Consider the following 27,074-nt stretch of genomic DNA (forward strand, 5'->3'; position numbering starts at 1 on the left):
GAATGGAATATGATTCCAAACTTATCAATCATTGCATAGAGACCATATTCGAGTGTATCTGATTTTACAATTTGTACTGGTCAATTACTTTCGTTTTGTTGTTATACACCATCAATTCAGTGGAGAGATGCTGCTGGTTTGGACCAGTTCTAACGAACCGGTAGTTCCGACCATCAGCTAGCCCCGCCCTATCCTGTCCTTTATTTCCTTCTTTCTGGCTCAGTTGATTTGCGCAACATAGCTGATTTCTGCACCTCACCATATCTACTTACCGGGGCTGCCCTAGAAGGTAAGCATTTCAGCTTCAAATTGCTGTATTTTGAACGAGCATGCACTCACAGAACCAGTTGTTAAACCAGTTGCAGCCCACTACTGCATCAATTCTCCCTGCTAGCATATTCACATATTCACTACTAGTCTTGTAGAAGAAATCTAAAGCTATGATGTATTTTAAATATTCTTTTATGCCTTCTAATAGTCATTTAGGAAAATTGATTGTAAAAAAGAAAAATAAATGTAGCTAATTTATTTTATTTTTATTTATTTATTTTGTCAAGCGATTATAACAGGTATAAGTATAAACATAATTATGAATACATGAAATGGATACATATAAGAAAAATAAAAAGAAACAATAGGATAGGGATGGTAGGCACATTGGTGCGCTTATGCATGCCCCCTACAGACCTCTTAGGAAAGGGGTGAGGTCAATAGTAGACAGTCTAAGGTTGAAGTTTTTGGGGTTTGGGGAAGAAACCATAGAGTCAGATAGAGTATTCAAGACGTTGACCACTCTGTTGCTGAAGTCGTATTTCCTGCAATCAAGTTTGGTGCAGTTTACCTTGAGTTTGTATCTACTGTGTGCTCTTGCATTGTTATGGTTGAAACTGAAGTATTCATTGACAGGTAGGACATTGCAATATATAATTTTATGTACTATACTTAGATCGGACTGAAGACAGTGTAGTTCTAGGTTTTCTAGGTCTAGAATTTCAAGTCTGGTGGCATAAGGTATTCTGCAACAAGTAGAGGAGTGGAGAAATCGTCTTGTGAAATATTTCTGGACTTTCTCAACTGTATTAATATCAGATATGCAATGCGGGTTCCAGACTGGTGAGCTGTATTCAAGTATTGGTCTAGCAAATGTTTTGTATGCTCTAGTTAGTAGTGTGATATATTGCTGCATCCTTAATTTTAGAACCATATATACAGAATTTTCTCAAGTCTGCTGGGAATTCTGCATTTGCAGTTTTAAGTAATCTGGAATATGGCATATAGCGGAAGACTATTATAAACTAATAATAATTCATATTTGCCCAAAATCAATCTTTATAATGCCAACATAGAATTAACTATACACAAAATGCCCTTAACTGATCTTAAAAGACTAAAAGGGAGGGTATAAGACCTCATTAATACTTAATGTACATTTGTTTTATTTATCATATTTGTTGAGCTGCCCATCTCATATAGTAATTCCAAGTATTTGGGAGACTACTGAAACATGCTAGGACTGTACACTTGAATGAGAAGCTGAAAACACATTCTGGAAGTCAAATGACTTCTGCATTGCTGCCATGAAAATTACATGGATGTGTCCATGATATCACTAAGCTTCATGAAGGTTTTAACTTTTACATACAGGACAGAAATATCAGCAATTTCTCTACCGTTGAGTAAATGTGCCATCAATCCTTCCTTGTCTCAGCACAAAAATGATATAATAAAATTGCTAGTTGTATATTAAAATTGGTTACCTACAATGCCAATCCCAGATTTGATTGTATCCCTGTCAAATTGTATTGTTTTGATTTATGGGTGCTGGATGCTCTAGCCAACTTGACTTTTTTCGCTTTTGACACTGTTGCAGCCTTCCAAATGTCTCCAGCCCAGAGGAAAACATCCACCAAGTCAGGGCACATTAGCATTAAATGAGTAGGCTGATATTATTATATAATTTCAAGATTCCACTTGGGTTTCCACATCCCATGTCAATATCTCACAAGTTCAAACTAATGTTAAATAAAACATATTGTAAAAAGGCCTTCTCATCTCAAGCATTTTATGTACTGCTAAATGAACTGAGCCACTCCAACTAGATTTTAATTTGCCAATATAATCTGAAGCAAGGAAACATCAGGGGAGAAAGAGGAAGGAAATGTATGGCTGTTGGGCAACCAACTCTCCTAGAATAGCGGGGCAAAAGTTTGAGACTGACAACTAATAATGTGGTTAATTACAATAGTTATGCTGCTACGCATCTAAATTACTGCAACCTACTCTACATGGAACCCAGAAGTTTCTATTGTTCCAAAGCACAGCAGCCTAATTATTATCTGGCACTCACCTATGGTAACACATTACTCTTGTTCTACAGCAGGGGTGTCAAACTCAAGGCCCGTGGGCCAGATCCTGCCAGCCGGGTGCTTAAATCTGGCCCATGGGGTTAACCTGGAAATAGCAAAGGACCAACCCATGGTGCCTCTAGCAAAAACAGGACATGGGTGGCACCCTCATGACCCAATTTCAACCTGGATGGCCGCCTGCAGCATCCTGCCAGCCAAAATGGTGTGTGGGGGCGCACGTGACCCCATGCCCCATTTTGACCAGGTCATCCAGACCAAAAACGCCCCCCCCCATAGCCTGTTTTGGCTGGCAGGGTAGTGCAGGAAGCGTCCCCTCCCCACCCCCGGCTTAAGAGAGAACTACACTGCTGATCCGGTCCTCAAAGAAATCCAGTTTGACACCCCTTTTCTACAGGGTTTACATTGACTTCCCACTGGCTCTCAGCTACAATTTACAGTGCTGGTGTTAACCTGCAAAGCCCTTTACGGCCTGGAATCAAGTTACTTTCTTGCTGGGACAAACAGAAGAGGTGGTTGTCCATTTAGGAAGATGTGGGGAATTGAAAAACAGAAGCACTGCTTTTCTGTACCAGTGCTAGCCTCTGGAAGGCCTTCCACTAGAAGCGAATTTAGCCCAGACTTTGGCTGTCTTATGGAAATAAGATGGAGCTCTTCCACAATGCATTTGAGACTTTGTTTTGGGGATGTTATGATTTGCATGTTTGTATGATTTTAACTGGACCATGGATGTCTTAATATTCTTTATATTCCTGCAGAGCTGGCAAGACTCCTGTGGCATTGTAACAGCATATATAAATGTAATAAATATTAACGTTCAGAACACTAACCAAAGCACCTCTCAAAAGCAGTTACTATGAGTCTGCATGTGTTGTACTAAGTCGAACTGTGATCTTCCACAAGCAAGACATTCCCCAATATACAAATAAGAAATACATTAAAGAATATACAGTATAAAAGCATGATTTTGTTCCGCTGAAAATCCCAACTTGCTCCCAGTTGCCATTAGATTTCTGTCAAAGACATTCTTGATTAGCAAGTTATGAGACAGATACATTCAAGTGGCAAATATTTAATTCTGAATTAATTTTTATATTAAACTTAATTTTAAAGTCTTTCAGGGTGGAGATAATCCACAAATGATACCATAATCCTTACCTCATTCATAAAAGAATATGAATTCCCATGTTCTTTAGCATGAAAACAAGTGTACAGCATGTATTTGAGTGGTCCCAGCATTTTCTAAATATTCTCAACTGCAAAAAGTTTGAGAAACAATGACTTAAATGAACATATAACTGAAATGTAAGTCCCATAAAAATGGAAAAGAAATACTTTCAAGTACAGTATAGAATTACAGCCTGTTGAAATCTATTTAGGCTGAAACTTTTATTTAAAGGCAATGTTAGTATTAACTATGCCTATATACAAAATAAGATAAAGATTACACAATTCTCACTTGTTAGCAATCCTATATTGGAGAAATGCAATTTTCATCCAATAAACATTTACCTTTCTTTTTAAAAATAGAAAGTTCAGAAATACTTCTGGTTGTTACTCACAGGTTCTCATTTGAATTCTTATTTTGTAGTAATTTGAGTAAACAATAAATACGGCTACAAAGGGTAAATGTGACTTTTTAAATTGTAATACACTACTATACCTTAATTCATAGTAAATGTTTACTCTTGTTTTTAATTATATATATGGGGAAGGGCAAGTAGTATAATTTTATTTTTACCCTGATTTCTTTGTAAGTTCCTTTGATCATTAATCTGCCTTTTCTTGTTACATATATTACAAGGCAGTAAACAACACAGAAATTGTTATTTTAATTTTTTTCTGTTGAACCTCTTCAGAGTTCTATAGAAAAAAAAGTTTCTATTAGCGTGCCTTTGGCACGCTAATCTTTTTAAAAAAATTAAGTTGAGCCCATTGAATTGACAACATAAGAGAATGTCAACAGAAAATCCATACAATGCACATAATATTGGAGTTAAGCTACAGGGATTATCTTTAAACCAACTTGAAAATAAGTTTGTCTGAAAACATGTTTGTATTTACTCTCAAGTGAGGGAGTAAGACTACAAGCACAAATCACTTCACAACGAATATTTTCAAATGGGGTGGGGGAGAAGGGAGGCTTATCAGGGTTTATGTTAAAGCCAGCCTCTTTTTTTTTTCCTCCTCTCCGTCTTTACTTTTCCATGTGGAAAAGGTTATCAGACAAGGCAGGCGAAGAGGCTGCTCCCTTTTGGCGGAGCTATGCACAGATTCTGACAATGTAATACGCAAGAATTTTAGGCTAACGTGATACATAGCCTCGGCTTGCACTGAAGCTCAATAAGGAAACCGGACACAAACAAGCACGCATATTACACACACACACACACATAACACGCGACCAGGTCAAAAGTTGACTGCCTCGCCAGCTTCCCTCCGGATCCTTTTTTGTTGCGTCCTGGCAGAGCTGATTTTCCGCCCAAGGTAACAAACAGCGTGAGTAGGCGCCGGAGGGGGAATTAGGTGGGGATCGTCGTGTCCGTTCCTGCTGGCTAAAGGTCCGGGCCGGATTTTGCACCTTGTCCCCGGGACTGCCTCACGGCCTGGACGAGCTGGAGCTGCTGCGGCTGTGTTTATTGAGCGCTCTTGTCCTGGTATCACTCCGCTGGCATGGACGAGGAGGAGGCGGACGAGGTGGAAGAGTAACGCACTTGATCCCTGTGGTGGTGATGGCAGAGGAGAAGCAGCGGGCAGAGCGGAGCCCGAGCGGGTCCCTCTGCGTGTAGCAGCGCCGCGGACGCTCTGCCAGCCCTTCAGCCGGCTACCTTTACAGATCGCCCCGGATTGTTCACGTGTTGATTTCCCCCAGCCGGAGGATTTGCTTTTTTAGGTTCCTGTTGAAAAATACAACTGAGCAGCCAAAGTACTTTGAGAACACGGTGCGGCATAAACACCCAAACTTTTTTTCCCTCCCTTTTCTTCCCCCCTCCCCCCGGAAAGAAAACACAATTAAGCAAGCGGCGTTGCCTGTCTTCGGCTGATGTGAGGTGTGAATGCGTTGTGGGTCGTACATGTGTGTTCCTTGACCAGTGGGTGCCCGTCCTAGGCATTTTGTGAACGTGTGGAGTGCGAGTGCGGAAAGACTCTCTACACAAGGCTTTGGGGGACATCTTCCCCCCCCTCCCGCTTTTATGTTTTAATACATGGGGGAGACCTAGAAGGTTTTCGGTCCGGAATTTCTTTCGGAAGGATGGATTCTTCCAAAGGGAAGCAGCTCTGAGCTCTCCTCCTTGGAGTTTGTAAGCGAGCGGCGGCGGCTGCCTTGTTTGTTGATTGTGGCTGGCGATAACCTTACAGCACCACCTCCGGGTTTGGGCTTTCTGCTTTTGGCGTGTTTTTTTTTTTTACTCCTCCTTCCCTCCCATCCGAGGGGATCGGCAAGAAACAGCTTTTGCTTCGTTGTTTACAAGCCCCCAACATTTTTGCTCGGGTCTGTTAGCGTTTGCATGGCCCACTAAAGAGTATCCCAAAAGGAGGATTCCCCCTCCTTCGGCCTTTCTGCCTGCTGTGTGGCGGCCGCGTGTAAAAGGAGAGGAGGGAAAAGTTCTTCCAAAATAGTGTGCGCAGGGAAGGGGATGGGGGATTTTCCAACCCCCGCTGCCGCCACCAACGGCAGCAGCATTTGCCTCAACAATAACCTGAGCAGCAGCCTCGGCGGGGCCGGGATCGGCGTGAACAGCGCTCCCCACGGGCCTCCTCCCGGTCACAATGCTACTCATAGCGGCGGCGGCATTCCCAAACACAGCACCGTGGTGGAAAGGCTCAGGCAGCGCATCGAAGGCTGCCGGAGACATCATGTCAGCTGCGAGAACAGGTACCAGCAAGCCCAGGCCGAGCAGCTGGAGCTGGAGCGAAGGGACACGGTGAGCCTTTACCAGAGGACCCTGGAGCAAAGGGCCAAGAAATCGAGCGCCGGCGGTGGCAGCAAGCAAGCACATTCGAGCAAACAGCCACAAGATGCCGAGCCTGCTACAGCCGAGCAGAGGAATCACACACTGATCATGGTAAGGGGGCGGGCGAGGGGGGCTGGGGGCGGCTGCGGAGCCCTTGTGGGCAGGCGCTCGCTCACTTAGCGCTCGCTTCTCGCCTGAACGGATGTAGGAGTTTGGGAGGGGAGCAAGCGAGGGATGCTTGGCTGAAACCGGGGAATGGGCGGGGAGAGGAAACTTTGGTCCTATAACTAATAAGGGAATCCAGGAAGCAACACGGACCGTTTGAAGAAGAGTTGAAAGCTCCGCATGGCGGAGGCGGCCGGCTCAGCCAACCGCGCTCCCTTTCTGCCCACTCCTGACCGGTTTCTGAAACACTGCGTGGAAGGCATGGGCTCTCGCACACCCCGAGTCGCCTGCCCGCCCAACTCCTCGTTCCTTAAGGCTACCGGACAATATAGAGAGGGGCACTTGCTTGGTGATTCGCATTTGGGAAGAGCCGCCTCCAGGGTCCGAGCTTGGGAGGGTTCGGGGCGTCTTCGGACGGTCTAAAGCGGTTGAGGGAAGCCGGAGAAAGGCAAGGCAAGGGACACAGGCGCCCGTGGGGACGCGTTTAGAAGAATGAAGGCGGGGGCGGAGGAAGTGAGGAGGGGAAAGACTCGTTGCCTCTTTAAATCCCGCGGAGGGCGATCTTGTGGGCTGGCTCTGCCGAGAGGGAGTGTCAGCTCTCGGAAGAAAAGTTGGGCAGGCTCTTCCTCGACCGGCAGCGCGTGAGAGTGTGGGTGGGGAAGCAGCCAGCAGCCACCTCGGCTGGATTACAAAACAAAAACAAAAGGCGAAAGTTTTCTTGGTTTTTTAAAACAGCGCTCTCCAACCTTCGCAACTTTAAGCCTGAAGGACTTCAACCCCCAGAGTTCCCCAGCCAGTAAAACTTCTGGGGAATTCTGGGAGTTGAAGTCCGCCAGGCTTAAAGTTGCCAAGGTTGGAGAGCGCTGTTTTAAAAGCCTCGGAAGGGAAGAGCAAAGGGGCGGCAGTTCGTCTGTTGGTGGCGTAATGACTCCGACCCGCCAGTGGCGCTTCCCAAGACTCGCCGCTAAAACGCGCTCATTATAGAGGGCGGGCTGCGGGTAACGTCAGGAGCTAATGAGCTTGTGGGAAAACAGAAGTGCACCCTGGTTAAGCTTTTATTGAATTACCTTTCAAGAAGAATCGTTTCGTGCTAGCTGCTCTGGCTAAATCGGTTAGCCTCCTTTCCCCACCCGCCCTTCAAATCTAGGAGTTTGCTCGTGTACATGTTTCTTGGGAATAAATCTGTCAGAGTACTTGTGCAGGGTTAGCGGTATTAACCTACTACGAGGCCATATCGGGCAGGAAGGTTAATACCGTTACCCCTGCGCAAGTCCGCTGCACTCGGAGTTAAGCCCTACGATGTTCACTGAGATGTACTCCCAAGAAACATGTACAAGAGTAAAATCTTAGGTTGTAGAGGCCGGGCGGAGGGCGAATTTGAGGCTAGTTTGTGTTAATGGATCTGTTCTTGTTAATGCTATTTTCCAGTTGTAGAGTCGAATAAGGATAGCACAGTTGGGAAGAAAAGATTTTGAAATCTTGCGCTTGCAATGCACAGAGATTGTGTACGCTGGAGGCGTATTACCGGGCCGCAAGCACCAGTTTGGTGGAGGGAGGCGTTGTTTCTTTAGTTGGCAGCCGCACTTTCAGGCTTATTTACTCAAGTCCTTTAAATGTGCATAACTGGACGAGGAGGGATTGCGGCGTGAAAGACTTCTGCGTCTTACCAAAATTATTAAAACCTGTATCCGACCCTCATCTTCAAGCATGCAAGCAGAAACACAATCACTCGAGAGTAACTAACGGGACTTGCCTACTCCTCGGATCATGTCGCTATAGGGTTGCAAACGCTCGGCCGAATTGATCGGAGGTTCGGACCTCCTCTTGCGCAAGGCCACATAAAGCACGTGCTCATTTGTAAAAGAGAAGAGCAGCAGCAGGTTCACGGTTCATTGGCTTTCTTCTTCTTCTTCCTACGGCTGCTACGAGAATCGGGAGCTGCCGGGAGACAGTTGAAGCATCCCCCGCCCTTGTGCAGTCCTCCCCTCCGAAGGCCACCCCACCAGCTGGCGTCTGCCTGACAAAGCCGCCACGCCTCCCCTCCCCCTCCTTCCTTTTAAGGCGGGGGTGGAAGACCCCGAAGGCGCGGATTGGCGAGGGGCTTAGCCGCAGAGCGGCAGCCCGAAAACTTGATGGGTGTTGCGGCGACGAGAGAATGTGGGCGGGTGGCGAGAGAAAGGAACTGAGGTCCTCGCCTTGCTCGAGGCAGCGGCGGCAGCGGCTCCTCCCACGACGGGAAAGGAACAATTTGTTGACTTGAACGGTCTTGTTGGTTCGCGCTGCGCGCGCGCGCCTTTCTTGTGCTTGGGGCCCGCCTCTTTCCCTCCCGCCGCCGTGAGAAAGGTCGGCTCCAGGCGGGGGTCGCCGTCCTCTCTACGCCACCCGCCGCTTTGTCTTCCCGGCGCTGATCCTTAAGCCTTCTCTAAGCCTTCGCCGGGGGCTCCTTTAACTGGGTTGCAACCTTTATTCCCTTCGGCCATGTCTTAAATAAGGAGAGTCCTAACGAATTTGGGAAACCTCGGCTTGGAGAAAGAATTTAACGCTCCGGAAATAGCGCTCCTCCCACCCTCTCTCTCTCTCCAGGCCTGTGTCGAGACAATAAACTCCACTAAACTCTGTGGGCGGGCGCGTGAAATAGGAGAGAGGGGGAGGCCACCCTTGACGGAGGCAGCGCCGGGGAGTTTTCCAGCCCTGCAAAGAAAGGGCGAGACAGGCAGGGGATGCGCCCTTAGCCCCACGCGCGTGTTGCGCACGCTCCGCTGTTGCCCTCGATCAGGCGAGCGAATAGCCTTGCGAAGAAAGGCGGGAAGGGAAGGAAAAGGCGCGCAGATGGGGGGAAGGGGAAAAGACTACGCAGGAGCGAAGCGATGGGGGGGGGTCGGAGAAAGGCGAAGTCGAAAGGGAGGCCCTTGTTTCGCTGACAGGAAACTGGAGGCTTGGCATGCATGCCGTTGGCTTAGGCCGGTCAGAAGCAGAGGTGTTTGAGCAGCCTTTTGTTCGGTAATCAGGTTGGCGTTGAGTCCTCGAGCTGTTTTCCCCCACCTTGCTCCCCAATGGGGTTTGCATTTGCAGCACTTAAGTAGTGGTCCCATGCAAACGATCTTCACATTCCCCCATTTCCTTTCCCTTTTAAAATCGCTGCCCCACCAGTTTAACGGCTGGGTGTTTCCCATCAGGGGAAGTGGGACGGTACAGCTCTGCTGAATCTCATTACCATCATAAAGAGATCAGTTGCTTGAATGTGCCCTCTGGAGTAGCTTTCTCCAACAAATCTTAAAGCTGCTGGTGTAATATCCGTTTTGATTAAAATATGGATATTACTTTAGTTTCGATATTTTCCACTAGAAATTCATTCACTATTGATCGCATTTGCTTTTTTCCCAAATAGGAGCAACAAAATTTCGATAACTTTTTCCACACAAAACAATGATATTCTTGTTAAAGATGCAATTTTGCAGTTATGGTTGCTTCACCTGTGTTGAGTTAGAATTCAAGGCTTAGAAGAGGACTCTTTATGTCGAGGCCATTGTTTTTCAGTAGCCATATTTATTTCATGTATCTATTTGTATCCCACCTTTATTATTTTATAAAGAAGTCAAGGTCAGCATACCCAACATATCCTCCTATTTTCCCCATAACAAGGTGGGCTGGGCTGACATACTGACCCAAAGTCACACAGCTGGGCTTTTATATTAAGGCAGGACTTGAACTCAAGGTCTCCTGCTTTCTAGCCTTGTGCATTAATCACTAGATCAAACTGGGTCTCAAACCATGCTGGAATATGATTTCTAAAAAATAATGTTATTACATATTTAAGATTTCCCCTTTATGAAATTAAAATTATAATCTGATGGCAGCATTGAAGTGGTTCTGAGGACTCTTTCCAAGGCATTCATATAAGGGACCATTGACTTAGGTTAGTAATGTGAATCCAATCCAGTCTGCTTTGCTGCTTATGGTGCATACTTGGGCATATTTGTATTAAGATATTTCCCTTCATTATAATTCATTATTATGAATGCTGTTTTCAGTAGTGGTAAAAGAGAGCTTCCGGTAGTCAGGAGAGGAGTGCTATAGTTCTTATTGATAATCTAGTCAAGATTTATATTTCTTTTTGAGATTTTTTTTTTTTGCAGCAGATAGAAAATTTGTTTTTTTAAAAAATAATAGGAAGATGCCAGAGATTGTATGACGTCTTCTGCACTACTTTTAAATCCAGTTTGCATGGGATTTTCAGAAAAAAGAAATGTTGTTTGGCCTCCTTTTGCTTATCAGTGACAGATAAATAGTCCAGATACATCTTCCTACTTGATACATTGGTTTGGATTAACTTTTTGAATTAGCAGAATTAATAGAATACATACTTTGTGAAAATATAAAGAATAAAATAAACACACACACACACACACACACACATATCTTATTGCCATTCCTTAATAGCAGAAATTGCATATTTACTTTGAAAGACTTCAGAGAGACTTGCGCTCATAGTCATTATTAGATTTATATCCTGTCTTTTCTTGGGTGATTCAATGCAGCATCCATGACATGCCAGACTGTCAACGCAACAGAAAAGTAGGTGGACCTGAGACAGTGAGTTTCTGTGGCTGAGGGTGGACAAGTATACATCCACAGTCATAGTACAAGAAATAAACCAGTGTACCATCAGTGAGGACAGTGGCATGTTTTTTTTTCCTTTTTGTGTTACTGATAGAGAAACATTGGAAACTCACGGGGGAAAAAAGTAAATACGAAGAACTTCAGAAATACTTTGCAATTCTGAGTGGGGTAACAGGTTGCTATAAGGATAAGATTTCTCATATGTGGCAGTTTTGATCTAGAGTACAGCCTAGTTCACCCTTGGAAACAAATAGTTCCAATCCATTTAGGTGTTAATTTTATCTAATCAAAATGCTCGCTCTCATGGTAGAAGAATAGGATTTTCTGGAGCAGAAATAGTAAAGGAGGTAACAGAAGAGGAGATGTACTTCATTGCTAGTTCTGGTTCTCCCAATGTTTGATTTTAACTTTAGCGACTTAACTTTAATGTAGAGGCTCTTGAGAATCTAGCTGTCTACTTAAAAATTAAAACTCCTCATCCTTGTGTAAGATACTGCACATGTGAAGTGCATATTTTAATATTCATAAATTTGGATTGTTTTCTTGAAAATAACATTCTTGTATAGGTTGGAAACATGAGGAAAGAGGCCTTCATCCTACAGTGCGTAGACATTGTCTAAAATGATGATGAAGAAGATAATAGTGGGAAAAAAATATGAGAACAGTAAATTGTGCACAGGGTTATTAAGGAATTATTTGAGCTTTTTCTTTAGTGGCCTAGTCTTTAATATAATCCAGTTTCCTATTACTCTTACAGAGTTGGATATTTCTCAGTGCTAGTTACTTTTTAAAAATAGTGGGAAAACATTTGGAAACTATTAAAGTGCAGTGTTTCCCCCCAAATAAGCCTTAGCCTGATTTTTAAACATGCACCTAATATAAGCCCTACCCCAAAAATAAGCCCTAATGAAGAGCGTCATCAGACCAGGGCTGGTAGGCATGGCCGACACTGGAAGCAGTGAGGATGTGGGGTCTGATGGTGTCCGGCAGCAGCTGCAGCCTGCATAGCACAGTTGAGTTGATTACCTATCCAAGCAACAGGTGGATTCAGGCAATTGGGACGTGGCAAGCTCAGAGATGTGAAGACAAGCCTCTTGTGGCTGCCTGCCCACTGTGTCTCTCGGCCTGCATGGTGCATCCGTATTGTGTGCCTCTGCTGCTTGAACAGGTAATCAACTCATGCTGCGCAGGCTGTGCAGCCCCAGAGTGTGCCAACCAAGGGGTCAGAGGGCTGCAGCAGCTGCTGCTGGACAACATCGGCCCCTGCGTGCTTGCCACCTTGTGTGTTGCGCGCCAGGGGGCGCCTGGCCAGGCTGATCACCCTGAAATTGTGTTTCCTCCAAAATAAGCCCAGTGCTTATTTTGGAGCTCCCAAAAATGTAAGACCGGATCTTATTTTCAGGGAAAATATCACCATTATACCAGGTCAGAAACCAGACAACAACTGAGTTCTAGTTCTACTTTAACTATGAAAGCCAGCTGGTGATTTGGGGCAGGTTACTCTCTCTCAACCACCTCACTTCACAGGGTTTTTTTGGGGAAAATAGGAAGGGCTATTATGAATGTTTGCTGCCTGGAGTTATATAAATAATAAAAGTGGGATCAAAAGAATAATATTCCATTCTTAGCAAGCTAATATGCTTTCTTGTTTCCCACTTTGTAGAGATATAACTCTTCCTTAATGTACTCCATTTTTGCTCTTTTTTTATTGATTTTCTGTTTTAGGCAACCATGCTTCAGTAACACAAGCTATTGAGACTTCTTTTGTTAGTGTTATAATCTATCACGCTTTTGGTTTTCAATTTTGGAATTATAATTTGTTGGTGATAGAATTTTTTTAGCCATCTCTCATCTCTTGTACTGACAATCTTCTTGCACACATGCTTTCTTGGAAGTAACTTCCAGTAAGCAAGACCTAGTGTTGGATCATTTATTTAAACCCATACCTGGTGGAGTCACGTAGAAATATGAGATGTATTGAAATTCCAGGTTTAAGAGCAGAAAAGATGAATGAGAATCCTCTCCCCCTGGCCTGTGTGGCTTAACTCCTTCCCCCAAACCAATTTTCTTTTAGCCAAAAATTAGCTTCTGAACAAATCCAACTGGGAGAAAATAGTATCTGAAAAAAAGAGTCTGTTGTAGGCAGATATGTGATAGCTCTTATCATTTCCCTTTTTAATGTTAGCCCTAACTAACCTTTAGTTTTTATATGACCATAGTGATTATGAATTGAAATATGCAGAAGTATCTTAAGTCTTACATTTCATAGATTTAGAATAGCTTTCTAAGCAGAAAATATGAAAGCATTGCAATTTTGTACCCTGATTGCGATACGTTTATGAAGAGTCTCACTGTCTCCAATATGGTTTACAGTTATCCCCATTGAAAGGCATATTGATACTAAAATATGGTTTGTTTTTGCTAGACTAGTTATAGTATCTTCAATCCACTTTGTTATGACCGCTGTTTGTATCTTCTGAACTATCTTGGATCAAGCAGAAAGGTATAAATAAACATGACGGGCTAGTAGTGTTATTCCTATTCACATAGAAAATGTCTTATTCCATAATCTGAGAATAACCATAGGTTGCCTAAAAGTGCCCCGTACCTGCAAGCACCTTTTCATTTCCTGTGAAGAGTCCTGTTTGTGTTCCCCGTGACTTTTAAAGGTGACTTTCTTCTTAGGAAAAATATTTGGAGGGCTAGAGGCCAGTGCTTTGGCTTGAAACATGACTTCCCCAATTTGTAAGAGAAAGGAACAGACTTTATGATCACTGCCTGATGTGATAGAACTATATCAGAGCAGAGTATGAGAACTGACATGATTAAAATGAATTCAGGGCAGCCCAGTGCATTGAAAAGAATGGAAGCCTCATCCAAGTGAACTTCAGGAAGAGATGGTGAGAGCTGAGAATTGGGATGAGGAAGAGGAAATAGGGGCTACGCTGGACAAGCTGTGGAAAATTATGACAGGGATTGGGAGTGCTTATGGCTACATGATGGAGGAAGCAATCTCGTGATTCCGTGTGTGTGTAAAAAGTGAATGTGGAGTGATCTAAGAATAGAAATATGCAAGTAATCTGGGTGAATGGGTTTTGGTTGAGATACTGTCTTTGAACTCACTAGTGCTTTAGTATAGTACTTACGGTCATGGTCTGAGACCATTTTTTCTTCCTTGGGCTCATAGTAAATGAAACAGACTTAAGTCATCTTTAAGTGTGTTGCTTCCAAATAACATTTTCTTCTTAAATTGTCAATATTTCATCACAAAATCAAGTTGTATAAAGTCTGTAATATTTGGTCATTCTTTTGTAGTTTTGAGTTTGTGTTCAGATCCCACAAACTTCTGGAAAACTGGAAAATGGAGGAACATCCCTTTCCCTTTGATTATTAGTTAAGCCCTAATCATCCATTTATTTTTGTCAGTAGGACACTCATCTCTTCCCCTCCTCCTTCACCAGCTTCTTTCCTAGCTTAAAACAAATCAGAGGAGAGCGAAGCTCGGTTTCCTTATTTTTGTAACAAAAAAAGAGGATGATATCAATATCTTTCCACAGTCAAAATATCAGCATATGGCATCTGCATGTGCCATCTTTAGAGGTCGAGCAATCACTGATTTACAACACGAATAAACCACATTATATGAACAAACATAAATATGTTTAAATAAAGTGCCAGCAAATACTTGTATGTAAAGTGTGTGGACAATATAATAGATGAGATAAGATAATAAATTAGGGTAAAACATGATAAAATCGCCATAATATGGTGCCACAGAAACACAATAGAATAGATTATGTAGTTCAGTATCTAGGGAAGCTAACCGTCTAGTTGCTTCTGGTGGGGCTGCAATGAGATTATCCCAAATGCCTTGAAATTTCCTGAGGAGACATTCTTGAAGTACTGTAGGTGGGTTATTGTTTGTTCAGGTGGACCACAGTGGGCTTTTGGCCATTCCCCACTTAGAGCTTTGCCCTAGTTGTGGCATGGCCTGCCCTGATTATATTCATGTGACACCATCTTTTTCAGGACAGCTGCATTCCTGGAAGTGGTTTTGTATTTATGTGATTTATTTAGTTATGGTCATTAAGGGTCATTAATATTTTGAGTTGACTGCTCATTCCAGGTGGGGAAGGAAAAGATAGTGATATTTGCACTACTGTATTTGGCAGTTTTATGAAATTCTTATTTTCACTTAGATGCAGGAAGCCTCCCTTTTTTATGGCAGTGTCCAGAAAACTATAAAAGATGTGAATTTATCTTTGTTGTCTATTTCCCAGTTTTTCTGTTTGTCAATATGTTACTTCCTCCCTGCTTCCTCCTGAAGTAAGAGAGATGATTGCCCGTCAGCTTGTTAATGCCAGTTCTCTAAGACTTTAATAGTTGTGCTGTCAGGACAAGATAGCCTTTCATTTCTGCCTTGATGTTTTTCCACATATTTTTCCACATTATTTTAACTAAGGAGATGCTTGAATAGGGTGATAAGAGAGAAGCTCACGAAGAGTTTTGGAATCAAATCCTCCCCTTTTCTGCTGTAAAGTCATGACAGTGATGTGCTGAAAGGAGACAGCATTAAGAGTTGAGGAATAATAGTTTTACTTATATTCTTACAGTGTATATTCACAAATCAGAATAACGCTATTCTGTGAGTACAGATACAATAAGTGCAATATAGGAAGTCATACAAATTTAAGGATGAGTGAATAACGTTTTAACCCAGTAGTGGGAAAAGCCAAGTGTATAATTTTGTATCATATGTTCAATGGGCTACATTTGTATATTAAGTCTTTATTCCCTAGCTGTGCCAGATGTTTTTGTTCTCAAGAAAATTACTTACATTTTAATCTCAGTAATAGGAACCTGGTAGCACTAATCTCGGGTTTTTTTGTTGAAAATTTAAAGTTATGAAGAGCTATAATAACTCTTCTACATATCAAAAACTTTAAAGGTGAAAGAGACCAATTTTAGTTCTTAACATCTGTAGTTAGGACTTAGAAATAGAGCTTTTGCTGGTAGTGTTGCGGCAGTCAGTATATTTTCTTATGTGATTCTTTTTAAAAAAAATGCATAATTCTTAAGATTATGTCCTTGAAATGGCCTATTTTGAGTTTCACTAAAATGAGTGAAAAAATTAAAATTAACAAACTTTCTAACAATAATTAATTTAATGTAATTCTACCTATATTTTAGGATTTAGAAAGCAAGTTGCTCCTCTTCTTTGCTCCTCTTCTACCCCTTTATAACTTCTTATTCCAGGTTACTCATGATATTGCCTGCCCTGTTACTTTAGGATTTTGGCTAGGATACTGATCCTGAGATTGACACTGAAAAGAATAGCAGTGGGCATTAAAAAAAGTTGTATGCTCCTTTTATTGATAGGAACAATTGATAGTGAGACCAGCCACAGGAGGGACAATCTGAACTTTTTCCTAAGAAATATCAAGAATTCTGATAAATGTGAGTCTTATTGTACTGATTAGAAAACTGTTGAAGGAATATTAAACATTACCAAACTCTGATCATAGACATTCAACTAAAATGTATACTGCATATAAGTAGAGGTAATTGAAATTCTGTCCTTTGCATGTTAATGGATAATATCAAGGATGATATTAGAAAAAATCCTTCATAAAATTAAAGTTCTTGACATAATACAAAAATAACCTTGCATAAAATAAATGCAAATTAGGCAATTGCGTAAGAAAAAATTTGTGAGGACCAAATGATTGATATTAGCATTACTGAAATAAAATTTAACTATATCAGCGATAAATCATATGTGTTGAAAAATTGGAAAGCAAGCTGATTAAAAGGAGAGTGTAGAGAAGCTGAATGGGTTCTCTGCATCTCCTGAAAATGTGGAGAAAATACTTTAGGAAAAAACATGAGCTGAAGCAAAGAACCAAATTTGTAGATTTTGTTGGTCTGAATGATACATATTCAAAAGTTCCAATGGAATACAAATACGAGATTGCTCACTCGAGAAAAATGTGCAGCATTCTTAAAATTAGTTGCTGTATCGAGGGTAAGGCAAAATAAAATAAAACTTTACATATTCAAAAAATGTCGAGCCAGTTAAAGTAATATTAATAAGGGTTACATTATAAAGTAAACAGGATAAATTTTGCTGAAGAAAGGATAATAAACATGGTTTAAATACATTATGTAGATAAGTATTGTCTTATTTGCAACACCCACACCCACACAAGCATACACAAAGCTATTTATTTGGAATTTCTTTCTAGATTAAATATGACAATGTTTTATGAGTAATAACTGGTTAAAAATGTAGGGACTAGGAAGTAATAGTTACTTCATACAGTGAAACTGTATAAACAATGGAATCTGAAGTAATTAGGTTTGTCGATCAGTCTTTATTTACAGTGGTTCAAATACAAAAGAACAATAATAGCCTTTTCCTCTTGAAACTCATTTTTGGAGACTGAATGAGAGTTATTAGCAGCTTCCATGAGATTGTCAAAACAGGCAAGTGGGTGGAAGTCCCATTGTTATATAAGTCCTCCCCCTATTGTATATTTTACATTGGCATTTGCCATCTCCTCTGCAGGCATTGCTGGGTATTACTGTGCTCTGTTCTACTTGTGGATTTCCCATTGATGGTTGACCACTGTGGAAAAAGAATTTGGAACAGGGGGCCTAGTGTCTTATCTAACATGGTATTAATATATTCCAACTGTTGCTTCGCTAACAAAAACAATTCCACAAGTAGCTTCTAAGAATGGATTGTCTCTGTCTAAGAATTATATGGTGAACACAGTATTCAAGGTTTTTATACTGGATTACTCTTTATTTCATTATATGGCGGTGTTGCAAATATAGATAAAGCAACTAATTCAGAAGCTGAGATTAGAATCATTGGGACTCCTTTGAACTGAACATAACATACTATTCTGAGCACCAAATTGATCAGCTTTTGAGTGAAAATACCAGTGAAAGTGAACAATGGGAAAAAAACCAAACACAGCCTGTCCTGTAGTTGGTAACAATTTGGATTTCTGTTGAGATCTGTAGCAACACTACATGAGCTTATTTGTTTTGAATGAGGAATAATTATTTCCAGCAAAGTGCAAACTAGTGAATAGATTTCAAATCAAGGTGATAATGACAACTTTGAAGTACTAGGATGAGAAATAATCTGGTCATTTTAGATAATATATATAATAGAGTTGCTCTGTAAGATGGGCAGTCAATAAATTTTATGAATAAATAAAAGTTTGCTTTGTGCTGATGATTTAAATAAGGTATGTTAGTCTCAGGCATGACTAACATTTTTCTTCTGTTCTTTGTTTGAAATACTCCATAAAGTTTATTAGAATGGGAGGGTCTTTGCAGAGGGTCTTGTTAATATTCAACTACTCTAAATTTTAATGTTGGTTCAAGCATGTTTTCTTTGCATGAAAAAAATGATTCCTAAATGCGCAATAGACCATAAAATAATGTGGAGAAAAATAGGAAACAAAGGAGCACATTTATAACTGAAGCAACTTTGAGATTTTCTATCTGAAGTGAAATGTGTTGAGAAACACTTTGAGGAAAAAAACATTGAAAAGGTAAGGACATGTACAGGACATGAAAGATTTACAGGAAATGTATATACTATTTTATTCATATTTAAGGCAGGGGATCTGAGCACAGTACCTTCATCAAATTATTGAGTCAGTCTTGGAATCACTTGTGGGAGTCCAATGCAAAAGTGAAGACAAAGGCTCTTTATCAAACTTGAAGCCCAATGAACAATTGGCAAAGTGGGGGAATTACATAAACTGGGTTTCTTTCTTCATAGTACAGCCCCTCTAGGCTGTGAACTGCTGAAAAAGGGTTGACTGCTTTTTCAGAAGAACAGTATGCCTGTGTTCAAAAGCATCCAAACAACTGATAGGCACGAGTGTGTGCACGCAAATTGGCCTCCCTTTGCTTTACTGCATAACATGCTTTTCATTGCTGGTTAGCTGCTGTTTGGATTCATCCAGGCTTCTCATCTAAGGATTAGCTCCCATACTTGGCAGATATAGAAGGAAAGGCTGAATTCTTCTCCTATCCAAAGCAAGAGCTGTTCCCGAGAACAGTACCCAGATACTGGGGGAGGGAGTGTGTGCCTGTAAAGTCCAGTAGGTGCTGGTCTGAACCCATCTTTTATGAGTAAACTGATAATCCACACAATGGTTGATAGAGTGTCAGATTGCAAAGATAGTAAAACTGCTTTGATTCATTGGGAAAAAAAATAGACTAGTTAAGAACGACTTTGTTTTAGGGATGAGATGGAGAAAATATTAAATAGTTTATTTTATTTTATTTATATCCATAACCCAAGGCAGTAGACACACAGATAGTCCTCCCCACTCATATTTTCTCCACTCAGCAACCTGTGAGATGAGTTGGGCTGAAAAAATGTCTGGCCCAAGTTTACTTAGCGGGCTTAAGGCAGAATTAGAATTTAGTCTTTTGGCTTCTAGCCTGGTGCCCTAACCACTGGACCACACCGGCTCTCAAATGAAGACAATGTTATAGGGAGGTGGTGGGAAAACGAAGTTGCCAAGTCATGTCCGTACCATTATTAAAGTGCAGATAAGGTAAGGTCATAGGACTGCTTAAAGTGATAATTTAATAGCATTTGAATGGCAGTAAGATCCCTGTCTTTGGTGTAAATAATGTGAATCTCTTCATTTGATAACCTGAAGCTGGCCTTTTTCTGAAATTTGTTTGCTATGTCTTTGGGTAAATAATTTGTGACAGATTACTATGAAAATAAATGTTGGGCTTCTTGACAGGCCAGATAGGAATTAATTGACAGGTATACAAAAACCGAGGAACTTCTAAGGAGATAATTATAGGAAAGATCATAAATACATGAAATAATTCCAATGATATCTTCTATATATAAAACGTAAGTTTTATCATATCAGTATTTAAATTTATTGCGTTTTTCTTCCTGCTTATGGAAAGGATTATAAACAATTCTCTTTTGTGCAGGAGATCCAGTTTCCATCTGTTCCTTGTTTTCGTAACATGAATTTTATATCAAATTGTGTATTTTGTTCACTTTCACATAGGTCTATGAAACTTAAATGACTACATGAATTTTGCAAGCAATGTTTTCCAACATGAAATTAAAGCCTTGCATATTTGAGTCCCTTCTCATAACATTTATATAGATTTTGAACTATAATCTTTATGTCTAATGTATAGATGAAATATTTCTGTTAAAATAGTTTCATAAGATACTTTAGGTGGAATAAATTTGGATATAAAATGTGCAGTGTAAAAAAGCATTGCCTCCATGTAGCTTCTAGACAAATTACCCCAGCTGATTGAACATAGGTAAACTCACACATTGTTCTTTGAAGTAAGGGATGCTATGTAAAACTTACTATTAGACATCCCATTAGTATAGCATAGCATAGCATAGCATAGCATAGCATAGCATGTACTAAATGTGCTTTTAGATTGTGGCAGACTTATTCATTAATTAAACAGCCTGGTTGTATGTGTTCCAAATATATTGGTTTGGAGACTGAATGTTTGCAAAAATGAATGCATGTGATGAACTCTTAGCACATCTGAACTTCGGCTATTGTAACAGTACAACATTGAGAAATACAATTTTGTAAATGGAAGATGCAAATTATGATGACAAGAAAAGATTCTGTAATCATGAAATAACATCTATAGTGAGCCCTTTTCCAATTCCTCCAGCTCAACAACACTATATTGGAGAATATTTTGTTTTACCAATGGAGATAAACTGAACTGTAGGTTGAAATGGTAACAATGAATTCTTGTTCCCAAACCATTCCATAATAGTATCCCTATTACAGTTTTTTTTTAAAGCATCAACTTTAAAAGAGGCTATTATTTTTCATTTATGTCATGCTCCATCATACATTTTTGGATATCAAACAGTTGAATGATAAAAGTCTTGACCGGATTCACCCGGAATGGGCAGATGGGCTCTTAATTTCTAGAAACTGCAAAGGAAGAATTTTAATTGGGTGATGTCTTCTCAGCCCTGATTTTGATGAGTAAGACTGTACATGTTTTATTAATATTTGGGGAATTCATATCTACAAGTAGTATGAAAAGCCCCCATTGTGTATATTTTAGCTTGCCTACATAGGTCATGTGGCATGTGTGTGTATGTGTTTTTAAGGTAAGAGTTTTAAATAATTTTTTTATTCTAAAGAATGTGACTTACTGTACACTGAGAAAGAAATGCTTTAAATACGGGGCAATCAAGTAAGTAAAAATGTTCAAGGATCTAAAGAAAAGAGGCCTAATCGTAATGCTGGTGGCAGTATGAGTTCACTTAATATTTCTCTCCTTTTTTTTGAGCCATTTAGAAGCAAATTGATACCCGCTGATAGGAGATCCCCATGTAGCACTTAAGAAACAATGAATTGGTTTGCCTTTTTATGTATGTATGTATGTATGTATGTATGTATGTATGTATGTATGTATGTATATGTGGTATTCAGCTTTGTTCTGGTATTTTCCCACATCATTATAGTTGTGCTTTTAAAGTTGTAGCAACGTTTCAGCAGAATCTCATCTGCCATGATCAGGCTGGTGTATTGGGTTCGTCTGTGCGTCAGGCTTTCACAGCCATTTGCTGCTAGTTTCGGCACCTGATTTTAAATGAGGAATTCTGGTACCTTAGATAATAGCAGCTGAAGAACACAGACTGCTCTTTGTAATTATCCAAAACTTTACTTAATTGAAAAGAAAAAGAAAATCACAATGCCCATCGTTTGATCTCTTTTTCTGAAAGTTTCTGAAAAATAAATTTCCTGAAATCAGGTTCTCTACAATTATTTTTAAGCAACTGCTGCTAAATCATCATATTCCAGATTAACAGATTTAAAATATCATTTCAGTAAAGCAGTTAAGACAATTTTTTTCATGCTGTCATTTTCCCCCCCTCAAAGCTATTTAAAATTGGAAAGAAAGAAATAGCCAGTTTGGTGTAGTGGTTAAGGGATCAGGCTAGAAGCCAGGAGACAGTGAGTTCTAGTCTCCCCTTAAGCACGAAATCAGCTTGGTGATCTTGGGCTAGTCGCTGCTCTCAGCTCTAGGAAGGAGCCAATGGCAAACCATTTCAGAAAAATCTTCAGAAAACTGCAGGGATTTGGACATGATTGAACAGGAGAAAGAAAATACACAATTCAGATAAAATAAACTGGAAATAGTGTATTGCTTTACAATGTAACTAGAAATTAAAAAAACAATTTTGGAACTATTTTTATTTAAACTATTTTCAGTTTTCCCTGTGAACTTTCTCTAAGCATGCAGGAAATACAAATTGCTTGCTACATTTTCAAAAATTGTTGTTGAGTTAATTCAATATATGGTAAAACATGTTTGCTGTTTTCTTGATCAGTTTATTTCACAAAGCAATATAATACTAAGCAATATAACGAATGAAATAAATATGAGAGTTCTTGACTGTTTAAAGGAGAGGGAGGAAAAAGAAAGCATGTTTAATAATACTTTTCCCCCCTCCCCTATACAGTTATAAATCATACTTTTATGTAGTTGCGGACATTTAAAGCTATATTTCATCAATATTTGGAATAAGATATATTCAAATCTTAAGCCATTTGCATCTAAACTATGGCACAAGTTGGCCTGGTAACATCTTTTTTCTTCTGTTTCCCTGTAATATTCCCTTCATGTTTTTTCTAGCTAGAAAGTGATCCAGGCTTAAATTATCCTTAGACAGATGAACACTGTTTGTGTAGTGTTTCCTTACTCCAACATAGTCTGAGGGCAGCTTTAAGGTGTACAGAATCCGTTAGTTTTATTACAATTTTGGTGGAAAGTCAGATGAGTGCAGATTTAAAATGGAGAATAGAGATGGAATAGGGAGTAGCAGTCAGACAGAAAATTCTCATGTTCATGCTATTTTCTGCCGATTCAAGAATGAGTGGATAGCACTCCAACCCAGCAGTAGGTAAAAGCTCAAAGAGCTAGTATAGTATTTAGCTTATTTCAATATTTGGTATGGGTTGTAATAAAAGCTTAAAAGATACTTTTACAAAAAAATTGAAGGAATAGTCAGTGTCTTGTCACTTAAAAATTCCCATTCTCTTCTATTTTTTAACCAAGTTTTTGTGGTGTGTCCCCCCCACCCCCGAAATTCAACAATGTGACCTCTGAGAAACTGATCTGCCAACATATTTTCTTCATGCAAGCGGTACTCACTTGGCTAAACTAATCCAAAAGCCACAAAAAGCCTTTTCTTGGAACTGAGGACAAATTTGTAAAATAAGTTCCTTGGGGATGTGGTTTAAGAAGCACTTTGTTACAGTATGCTAAACTTTTTTTAAATCTTTGTAACATTTTAGATACCATTTTTCACCAAGTTTGCGCGGCTGTTTACAGTGTGTGGGTTTTTCATATAAAAATTAATAAAATGGGTTTAGCAACTGTTGCACCCTTTATATAGTAAGAAATGTAATGAAATGAACATTGTTTTTTTATTTACTCTTTTCATGTATCCCATGTCAAAACTCTTGAGTTCCTATGTCAGAAGTTGGCATTACTGCTGGCAATATTTCCTTCTCAGTTGCTCATTTCCATTTGACCTTCAGACAGTACACAGTAATACTGAATAATATAATACTGAATCTTAAATAGGAATCCGCTGATTGGTGGCTTGTTTGCCATAATTGTACAATACTTGCAGAGAAAAGTTTTATTAACTGTTTTAAATGAGTAGCTGTAGAACAAAAGAAAGGAAGAATTAAGTGTAAGACATTTCACTTTTTAATGCAGGAATGCTCACAATTTTCTTAGCCTGCAGAAGAATACTTATTAAATATTAGGAGAATAAAGTTTTAATTAATCACTTTATAGCGCCAAAATTATTTACATGTAAGGATGGTCTTGTGTGGATGTATTGTAGCATTGAATTTGCAACGTGTGGTGTCTTGATCTGTTTACTCATATATATATATATCATAATCAGTGCTCCTGCAAATTTGTAGAATTACACCAGACAGTATGCTGAAAAGATGGTGGAGAATTATTTTAATCGAACATATTTAGTGGGTGTCAGGTTGGGAAAAGTTGCCTTGAAAAAAACATGGATCTAGTTTCTGAATTGATCATATAGAGCAGGGGTGTCAAACTCAAGACCTGCAGGCCAAATCTGTACTATGGGGTGCTTAGATCTGGCCTGTGGGGCCGCCCTGGAAACAATGAAGGACAGCCCGCAGTGCCTCTGCCAGTGAAAATGGAGCTTGGGATCTCCGTTTTTGCTGGCAGAGAGCTGCAGGAGGCCATCGTGGCTGAAAACGGAGCCTGGATGGGCCATGTGCAGCTTTCCCAAGCTCAGTTTTTGCTGGCAGAGGCCATCGTGGCTGAAAACAAAACCTTAATGAGTGACGGCGAGCTGGCCATGCCCTTCCCAGCTACGCCCGCACCCCTGTGGTCAAACATACGGCTGATGTGGCCCTCAATTAAATTGAGTTTGACATCCCTGATATAGAGCATCCTTCTTGGTGATACGAAAGTAAAGTAATGCATTAAGGTATGCATCATGAACATAAGAATGATAAGGAATTGTTCTCATGCCTCACCATGGTGGGAAGATGTCTTCCTAACTTGTTAAGGGGCATGTTCTAATGAGGTCATGTAAGTCTCATTCTAGCCCCAGTTGTTAAAATTGTGTTTCTCCTTTTTAACACAAGTTTTGACATGAATGATCAACATGGCTAATGATGAGGCAGTTGAGGGGATCTGCTCAGCTCCTGTTGGCTTCATTAATATGCTATGGATTGTTAAAATTTATTCATTAAATTTATATATCTTCCCATCTCAGTTCTATAACTCTGGGTGGCTTACAGAATTAAAAAAAAGCAATACAAAGATAACCACAAAAACAGAAAATATTAAGAATATATAAAACAAAACTCTTAACCATAAAAACATAATGTTTGAGAGCTCAATTCATTTCCTAGAACTATAATCATTTAACAGGCTATTCACCAACTTTCCTCATTGAATTATTAGCCACTGCTCTATAGCTATTTTGACTTGGTGATGTGAGAAAGATTGGCACTTGATTTGTGTGGTCATTTGTTTTTTGTTTTTGACATGGAAATATTGATTCCCTGGAAGACAGTTGCTTTCCAAATAAATGCTGACTTTCCAGTAGACCAATACACTCTGTCAAAACAAACAAAATCTTGGCTGATACATAGACTCAGTTTAGGAGGGACAGGTGAAGTAGAAAGGAAATCTATCAACCTACCTGCAAGCTCCATCCAATTGCTTTGAAGATCTATAAGATGTCCCGGAAGAACCATCTTTTTATTGAGCCTTGCCTCCAATGACTTAAGATGCCAGAGAAGCTTGACATCTAGCTTGCACCAGGTGGGTATTTCAAATGTTTGTTTCTTTTTGACATAGGTTATTAATATTTTAGAGCATCAATAGTTCTATATAATCCTATGAAAATAAACTATGAAAAAATGCAGATGACTGTCCAAGGGCAATGAAGGAATATAACATGAAGTGTAATGTGCCTAAGTCTTCCAGCTATGCTCTTCTCCACATTATGAGGAACAATTGGTGGTGTTTTTCCTCCATGTTTGATCACTTGGTGGGAAAGGAGCCAGGGAGGTAACCCACCAGTTGTTATTCTAAAACTGCCTTGCATGATATTTCTAAGATCAGCATCTTTCCTCAGCCTCATTTTTGAAGCAGAGTGAAGCTTAGCTTTGTGAACAGTGTAAATTATATCAATATACTATTCTGTGGATTTGAGGACAGGAGGAATACAGCTCTGAAGAAATGCCCTAATGCAGCGTTGTCAAACTTGTGGCAACACGTCATCATATGACATATCAACTTTTTCTCCCTTCACTAAACCGGGGTGGGCATGGCCAATGTGTGATGCATCTGGCCCGCAGGCCACGAATTTGACATTCCTGCCCTAAAGCATGTTTTTCCATGTATGATTTGTATTACTTTATTAATATCGTACTGGAGAAATTCTTCTGAGGTAAAATTTAGTAAAATTTAAAAAGGAGGTCAGCAAAACCAAATTGTTTAACCAGTAGATTCACTTAAGATGCTCTACACACCCAAAATAGAAGTTATACTGGCAGGACAGGTATTAACAGTTTTCTGCGGGTTCCAATTAGATGAGCAACATATTTACTCCATTTTCATGGGGAAATGCCCCAAATCTCCTTTATTGATTTCCTTTTTAAATGGTTTGTTGCCATGATTTAGTCACCATATTTTTCTTTACACCTTTCTTCATACCTTTTTTCAGCTCATCAAACATCACAGAAAATGATTTTTTTTAAAAAAATTGTTGCAGTGGTTTAGTCATCAGTTTTGTTTTAAAGTTCATCAAACATAAGAGCAACTGATTTACTAGGCATTGGGTACACAAGAGTGGGTTGAACTGCATGCCTCTTAGAACTAATGTGATTATTCTCACATGGTCGGGCTTTTTTTTCTGTAAAAAAAAAACCTCTCAGGGATTTTGAATTAATATCTTAATCAAATGAGCCATATTGGATGACCAGAATCTGGTTGTCAATGGAAGACCAGATTCCTCCCCAGAATAACTCTGGATGGCAATATTTATTCACAACAATACATTAAAACTAGGAATATGATATTGCCCACTTGATAAAAAATGTGAGGTAGTTTTGAGGTGACTAAAAATATCTGGCAGGTTTGCAAGGAAATTTTATAAGAATAGGGTCAGGGAATAGACTGGGTTACCATTACCAGAATAATTCATGCACAAATCCCCCCCAATACATGGGCATTTTAAAAGACTGTGACTTAAAATAGATAATCATGAAATATACACGGGTAGGCTAACTTGAATTTCACTCTACAGTGACCATGAATGGGTATAAAATGTTAGTATTATGAAACCTAACTTACAGGGAAAAGTGCGCATAATATGCAGTGTGCGTTCTGTGGT

General features: G+C 39.9%; 1 protein-coding gene across 1 annotated transcript in view; it reads left to right on the plus strand.

The window, feature by feature from the left end:
• Nucleotides 1-3,735: 3,735 nt before the first annotated feature.
• The window catches only part of MAML3 (mastermind like transcriptional coactivator 3), a 306,291-nt gene continuing 282,952 nt past the window's right edge, over nt 3,736-27,074 (plus strand). Inside the window, exon 1 of the mRNA XM_026698065.2 lies at nt 3,736-6,430. Within this exon, the coding sequence (XP_026553850.1) occupies nt 6,002-6,430 (429 nt within the window). The 5' untranslated portion in view covers nt 3,736-6,001. The remainder of the gene's footprint in view (nt 6,431-27,074) is intronic.

The sequence above is a fragment of the Pseudonaja textilis genome, chromosome 6 (assembly GCF_049901715.1).
Source record: "Pseudonaja textilis isolate UNSWEBS1 chromosome 6, rPseTex1.2, whole genome shotgun sequence".
NCBI lineage: Eukaryota > Metazoa > Chordata > Lepidosauria > Squamata > Elapidae > Pseudonaja > Pseudonaja textilis.